The 7,991-nt window shown below is 37.5% G+C and overlaps 1 protein-coding gene across 1 annotated transcript; it reads left to right on the top strand.

Moving 5' to 3' along the window:
• The first annotated feature begins 2,410 nt into the window (after positions 1–2,410).
• LOC122015071 (transmembrane 9 superfamily member 1-like) lies at positions 2,411–7,964 on the top strand. The gene is made up of 12 exons (XM_042571742.1): positions 2,411–2,681; positions 3,885–4,077; positions 4,164–4,268; positions 4,421–4,438; positions 4,531–4,619; positions 4,726–4,878; positions 5,205–5,339; positions 5,420–5,586; positions 6,303–6,397; positions 6,622–6,995; positions 7,178–7,451; positions 7,540–7,964. The coding sequence occupies exons 1-12, from the start codon at positions 2,583–2,585 to the stop codon at positions 7,605–7,607; spliced, it is 1,770 nt and encodes a 589-aa protein (XP_042427676.1). The 5' UTR covers positions 2,411–2,582; the 3' UTR covers positions 7,608–7,964.
• Positions 7,965–7,991: the final 27 nt, after the last annotated feature.

Below are 7,991 nucleotides of genomic sequence, written 5' to 3'. Positions count from 1 at the left end.
TCATATAGAAATAAGATACAATAATGTAAATCTTGCTTATGAAATGTAAGTAAATGTACGACAATCAATGCCTAAAAATATACATAATCTATGCACATCACATGGCTAGACCTGTGTTCCTTATTGTTGTGAGCTTCATCTCCTCTTTTGACTTCGGTTGATGCTTCCTTTTACTTCCCTATAAAATCACATTTATATTTTAAAAAATAATGTCATAAATGTAGAGAAATTGAACTAAAACTCTAAATTAACCCTTGCTCATAAAATAGAATATGAATCAACATTTAAGCATATAAGATGATTAAAAACATCAAGTATAAGAGCAAAATAATACATTAAAATGGATGTTATCATTGTTATATTGGATCCTTCCAGATATTAGAACACATAGATGTGGTAGCTTATCGTCTGACATTACCTCCAACCCTCATAGAGGTATATGATGTTGTCCATGTCTCCATGCTATAGAAATATGTACCACATCCAACCCATGTTCTATCTCATACATAGTGCTCCAGGATAGATGAAAAGATCCAACACATGTCAAAGGTTCTCTATGCTAGTGCAATTGGTTATTTGATGTATACCATGATTTGCACAAGACCTGATTTGGCACAAGTGATTAGTATAGTGAGTAAGTTTCTTTCAAATCTCAATCGACAATATTGAGATGCAGTCAAGTGGATTTTTAAATATTTGAGGATTACTACATATTATGACATTGAGTTCAGTAGATAAGAGGGTGATCATTCAAATACAGGATATGTAGATGTAGACTATGTAAGGGATATGGATGGCAGAAGGTATACTATAGGATATGTGCTCACTATGGCGGGAGGATCTATTTGTTGGAAGTCTATGATACAACCTATAGTTACATTGTCCACTATTGAATCAGAGTACATGACAATAGCTAAAGCAGCCAAAGAAGCATTGTAGCTTATAAGGTTGGTCAGAGAACTCAGAGTTCAACAAGGTGGGGTTAAGATGTATTATGATAGCCAGAGTATTATCTATTTGGTGAAGCATTAGGTGTATCATAGGAGGACCAAGCATATTGATGTGAGATTTCACAAGATCATGAAGCTGATTTCTTCTGGGGAGAGACTACTTGAGAAGGTCCACACTTTTGAAACCGTTGCAGATATGTTGACAAAGTCAATTACTATAGAGAAGTTCAAGAATTGCTTAAACTTGATCAATTTCTTTAGTTGTTATAGGGAGACAGTTGAGACTGGAGTTGTTCTCAGATGCTCGTGGTTCTCCTAAAGGAGTGGATACTAGTCAAGGTGGAGAATTGTTAAAGATGACTTGTATCTAGCCAACATGAGGCACAACCTTGCCAGGAGTCACAACTTTGCCATGTCAACTGCTGAGAGCACGGGCACGGGCGTGTCAAGAGGCACGATCTAATCATGTCAACCGTTATGGATTGGACGAGTGCGTCGGAGGAGTTTTCTCATAGTCGTGCCGCAGGGCACGATCATGTCTTGGAGAATTGACACGGACGTGCCATCGAACACGGCATGATCGTATTCGGGTTTGAGGAAACGGGCACGCCCATGACATGAGCGTGCCCAGGGAATGACTTGACCGTGCCTTGTACTGGAGGAGCTGAGGGTTGCGAGTTTTTAGGTTTACATGGTATTTTTTATCTAAATATCATATATTATTTGAATTGTATAAATAAGATCATTGTAACTCTAAACAAAAATTCTAATAGAGAGTTCTAAGTCGTTTGTGGAGTAGGCACACTGCCAAATCTTAATAAATCTTTTTGTTTTCTCCGCTCTCACAATTCTTCTTCCTCTTCGATTTCTTATTTGACTATTTTTCTTGTTTATTACGGGACGATCTTAACTTATGTATTTTTGAAATTATAAAAGTTGAATACATGGATAATATCAAAACTTTTTTTTACACGTTGCAAAAGGCGGGTCCCGCCGCCCAGCGGCCCCCTCACCCCTGCCCCACGAGTATGAGAGGGAGTAAATCACGGTGAATACGGGCCCGGCGATGACATGGCGGTCGAAGGTGTTTAGCACGGACAGATATTGATGTTATCGCAATTGCTGCCGCAGACCTTCGACCTCCCGACCCATGTTGCAAGAATACCATGTCATAACCGGTTGATCCCGCCCGTTGGGGCAAAACTTTTTTTTTACACGATTCAGTAAAATGTTGTTTTTATTTTTTGATAAATTTTGATTATTTTTTCATAGTGCCCCCAATATTATTAACTTTTCATCCAGGAGGGGGATGGGATGTGAAAATAAGATAAGTAGGAGGTTCAGCCCGAGAAACTGTAGGATGACACTTGAATTAAAAGAAAACTCAAATGGGTGAAATGAAATATTCTCATAATCGTTAGAAGTATTTACAGGTAAGGTTTGGGTCTGTCTATTTAAGCAAGTCAGCGTAGACTGATAATTAGTCGAGGAGGACGAATCGAGGAACCCAATTAAAGTGCCCTATTTGAGTACTCGGTTCTGCTGGTGCGTTCGAGAAAGGGCTCGATCCAACGAGGAGCTTCGCTCAATCCGGCTGCCACCGTGCTCCGGCTCCCAGATCCAGCCGCGGCCATGCTTCACGGCGCCCGATCTCCTCCTCCCTTCTTTGTCACCACCCTTCTCCTCCTCCTCCTTTCCTCGTCGGCTTTTGCCTCCGAGTCGGACCACAAGGTATGCTGCGGATCCTGTTTCTTACTTTGACGATCTGTACGTTCGGGTCGCCGGGATCTCGTCGAACACCTGTAAAAAGGATGATCTACGATTAGCTACTGTGGTCTTTCTTTTGTTGATTGTAGTGCAGATCTAGGCTGAAATCCTCCGTATGAACTGTTTCTTCGGCCATAGGTTCGCGTCAAGATTAGTTTTTTTCCTGGTTTGACAAAAAGGAAACATTATGTTTGGAGTTTTCTGGATTGCGTTTTATAACTGGCTCATACGACTGAGCTGGATGGAGGAGCTCTTAGACGTCGTAATTAAGTTGAGAGTTGATATCCGAATGTAACTTGGTTGATTTCGCCTGGTCCACAAATAACAGTTTGAAAAGTTTGTTTTTCTTTCTTATAGAAGTTGCATTTACCTTATGGAAGTTCAGCAGGCATATGCACAGCCTGGACTATCTTCTTTCTGACTCAGTGGATTTTGTATTTCCTTATCTAGAGCTTATGTCACTTATTATCCATCCCTATGGGTCACGTTGATCAAGTACTTGCATACAGCCTTATAGCATTATTGTCTCGTGTAAGTTGACAACAGAGAAATACTTTTGCCTTGTTGTTTGTAAACAAAAATAAATTTAGATAAATTTTACTTGTTCGCACTTGTTTCACAATTTAACCTCCAACAAAACTATGATCCATGTCTATGGAAGTGCACACTAAGGTAAGTATATTTGAAATAGAAAATATGGAGTGCATGGGTAACAGTGGTAGGTGTATTCTAGTTTTATCTATTTAGAATTTTAGTTTAAAGATTAATGAACTTTGCCCGGTAAGTTCATAACTTACAAGAATCATAACAGTCACTACTTTAGCTATGGAAGAAATACTTTATTTAATATCTAGTTTGCAATTCTCTCATTCCATTGCATAATTGATCATATATGCTGGCTTGCTCTGACTTTAAATTTTCTACTTTGATTTGGCAATTAGTGCTGGTATGTGGTGTTTAAATGTCCATGAACTTGACTCAATTTTTCCTAGGTTTGATTGTCAATTTAACAATGTTACATGTGCTGGTGATATAATCATGCAGTGCCAGGCTGAAGAGCTGGTCACACTCCAGGACCTGGATAGAATAGTTTCCAATTGCTATATATTTCAGTAGCAAATAATATTTCTATCCTTAATTTTCACAATGTTATCAATTCACATGCAGTACCAAGCTGGTGATCTGGTCACACTTTGGGTAAATAAAGTTGGTCCCTACAATAACCCTCAAGAGACATACAACTATTACAGCCTTCCATTCTGTCGGCCATCTGAGAACCCTGCACACAAGTGGGGTGGGCTTGGAGAGGTCCTAGGTGGAAATGAACTGATTGACAGCCAAATCCAGATAAAGTTTAACGGTATGCAGCTTTCTTTACTAGAATATGCTATTATCATCATTCTGCTTGCCATTGGGTTGACCATTTCCTGAAAATTGATATGCCAGGAAATGTTGAAAAGGGTTCCATTTGCACAATTGATCTTGATGCCACAAAAGTAAAGCAATTTACTGATGCTATAGAAAACTCATATTGGTTTGAATTATTCATAGGTCAGTTAATTCAATCATTTATTTGCATCTTTTCAAATTCTATAATCCCTTCTGTGAACAGCCTTTGTTTTCTTGTCTATGTGCTCATCTATTTTCTGAGACTCACCTTAACCTAATTTCCTTGTTCTTCATTGTTCGTGGACATGATGTAGATGACTTGCCTCTTTGGGGTATGTTCTTTCCCGGTTCATGTATATTGCATGCTTCAGATTGTTTGTTTATGCTTCTGTGTTATCGATATATAGCTTCTGCTTTTACCCAGGCTTTGTTGGGGAGACTGACAAGAATAACAAAGATAAAAAATACATTTTCACACATAAAAGTATCCTTATCCAATATAACAAGGATCAGGTGGGTAGTTTGTCGGTGCTTTATGACTACATGTGGAAAACTTTTTCTGTGTTTATTTTTGTCAAAATTTGTATGAATATCAGTTTTTTGTACCTTCTTTTTGCAGATTATTCATGTGAATCTTACTCAAGAAAATCGTAAACTTTTGGAAGTGGGGAAAAAACTGGATATGACATATTCAGTAAAATGGGAGACCACCAATGTGACATTTGCCCGTCGTTTTGAAGTTTACTTGGATTACCCCTTCTTTGAACACCAGGTAATCCAATTTCAATTTACTTAGCAGTTAGCATGACCTCATTTTGTTGTTTTGTCTTATTGTGCAACTTCAGTAGTGTAGCAATTACTTATATTACGATGATCCTTGGTTTTGAATATCATTTCATACATATGGCACTGTAGCAGTGTTTGCTGAAACGATGATTATCTGTGTTAATACTAGAGCATACCTTGTAAATATTGTTAATATTATATGCATCATGCAAGATGGCATTCTTCCCATAAGCATATGGTGTTTAGAATGTTGGAGAAATATGAATGAAATTTTCTTTAAAATTCAGTCTGATTACTTTTCTCCTTACACAGATTCACTGGTTCTCTATATTCAATTCTTTCATGATGGTCATTTTCCTTACTGGACTGGTTTCTATGATATTAATGAGAACACTCAGGAATGATTATGCCAAATATGCTCGGGAAGATGATGACCTTGAAACTCTGGTTATAACTCACTGAACTCACCTTATTTTCTCTCTTTTAGAATTTCTTCTAAAAATCCTATGCATTTCATTTGTTTTTAGGAGAGAGATGTAAGTGAAGAATCTGGATGGAAACTCATTCATGGGGATGTCTTTCGATCTCCTCGCAGTTTGGTTCTTCTTTCTGCTCTTGTTGGTACAGGTGCCCAATTGGCAACACTTGTTCTTTTGGTGATATTGTTGGCAATTGTTGGAACATTATACATTGGGTATGTCTGCACTTAGTTTTCTAACTGCTTGGTCAAACTTCATTACTAATTCAAAGTTAATTTGCATTGTTTATATCGCTAGAAAACTTCTACCTTCATTACTAATTCAAAGTTAATTTACATTATTTATATCACTAGAAAATTTTTGAATAATCAAACAGACACTAATGGTTAATACCATGGTAGTACATTTGAATAAAACTGCATAGTGTTCTTCTGCCTCAGAGGTGCTGATATTTGGCGGTTCCAGACTCACTAGCATGCTTCTTATATTATTTAAGAGTGAGGCATTTTAGTCTATATTGTTAGGTTTAGGTTGATTAATTAGTCTTCTATACATATGCAAACCCAAGGATGATATCCTATTATTCTTTATTTTTGAGAATCTATTTCTGGGAATAGTTATTCCTGCTTATATCTATTACTGATCAATTATTTAATAGCAAAGTGCACATACAAGAAGAATGGGCATATGCTATTATGAGTAAATACTGAAATGATTCAGACTGCAACAGTACTAAAAAATGTTTTTTTTTCTTAATACATTGGAAATAGATTTGGTAGCAATGCTGATCCTTGTTGTTATAGTATGACAATTTATATAGTATGACAATTTATTTGTTATGTATTTCTGCTTATTTGTTTTACAATAATATTTTATCTAGGCTTTCTTATCTGGATCTGGAGTTTATCTATTAACCATTTATTTTGATCAGGCGAGGATCAATCATTACAACTTTCATTGTCTGCTATGCACTCACCTCTTTCATTTCGGGCTATGTTAGTGGTGGGCTTTACTCGCGTAATGGTGGTATGGTTCTTTTCATGGTCTGCCTTTCAAGTTCCCAGCAATAAATTTAGTACTATGATTTGGAAAACTTCTACCTTGTTGCACCACAGATCTATGCAAGATTTTTACTTGTGCAAACCTGCACAGTAGAAGAGAAACACAAACAATAAAGAATTTCAAAAAGAAATCTTCTCCTTTGCAAGTTTTGAAAATGTCTTCTAAAGTTTTTCTGATTTTATGGACAGGTAAAAGTTGGATAAAGGCAATGATTGTGACAGCATCACTGTTTCCATTTTTGTGTTTCGGGATTGGTTTCATACTCAACACAATTGCTATATTTTATGGATCATTAGCAGCTATTCCGTTTGGGACAATGGTGGTTGTCTTCATACTATGGGCTTTCATCTCTTTTCCCCTTGCACTTCTAGGCACTGTTGTGGGTAGGAACTGGAGTGGTTCACCAAACAATCCATGCCGTGTTAAGACCATTCCTCGTCCTATTCCTGAGAAGAAATGGTATCTTACCCCTTCGGTTGTCTCTTTAATGGGAGGATTGCTTCCATTTGGTAGCATTTTCATTGAGATGTATTTTGTGTTCACCTCCTTCTGGAATTACAAGGTAACCCACACCTCTTTTGTAGCACTCGCCTTATTGACTACTCTGGTGCTTGTCTTCCAGTGTATTTATGTCGTATAGGATCTCTAAGTTCTTAGGTGCCTATAACTTTGCTAGCCCAAATCGAGCATCTGCAGAAACAAAGATACAGAACATCTGATTGATAATTTGCTCCTTTTTTGCAGGTGTATTATGTGTATGGTTTTATGCTACTGGTGTTCCTGATCCTCGTAATTGTCACCGTCTGTGTGACGATAGTCGGTGCATATTTCTTGCTAAATGCCGAGAACTATCACTGGCAGTGGACTTCATTCTTCTCTGCTGCTTCGACCGCTGTCTATGTGTACCTCTATTCTATATATTACTACCATGTGAAGACCAAGATGTCAGGCTTCTTCCAGACCAGCTTTTACTTTGGCTACACGTTAATGTTCTGTTTGGGCTTAGGAATACTTTGCGGTGAGTCATGTCAAGCAACTTTTGCATCTAAAATGTGCCTTTACGTTTTCCAAGTAGCTGTTTTCATCGCTTATGTTCAATTTCTCAGGCGCTGTGGGGTACCTCGGCTCTACTTTGTTTGTGCGAAGGATTTACAGAAACATTAAATGTGACTAGCCCCAGACGCAAAGCAAATCGAATGGTATGGCATGTGCTGGTCTACAAATTTTTGGAACCTCAAAATTCGTAACTTCACCCCCAGAAACAGATTCCGATAAGATTTGATGTTGCTCTCTAAGAATCCACGGAGGAATGCACTTCTTTCGACTTTCTTTTACTCTCGTTCGATTTCTATTACGGACTTGATGAATGTTCCCTTTTTTCAAATTGCATTAGTTACATAGCCTATGGTTGTACTTAGTTTAGCCAAAAGTTAACTTTGATGTACTTGGACAATCATTAAGCGCCAGTTTCTATAACATTTATATGTATAACATTTATATTTCAAGTCACTTCTTCGATTAGTTTTTGCCAGTTCCATGAAAAACTGCTAATTTGAAA

The sequence above is a fragment of the Zingiber officinale genome, chromosome 8B (assembly GCF_018446385.1).
Source record: "Zingiber officinale cultivar Zhangliang chromosome 8B, Zo_v1.1, whole genome shotgun sequence".
Taxonomy (NCBI): domain Eukaryota; kingdom Viridiplantae; phylum Streptophyta; class Magnoliopsida; order Zingiberales; family Zingiberaceae; genus Zingiber; species Zingiber officinale.
This window is presented reverse-complemented; position numbering and strand designations above follow the sequence as displayed.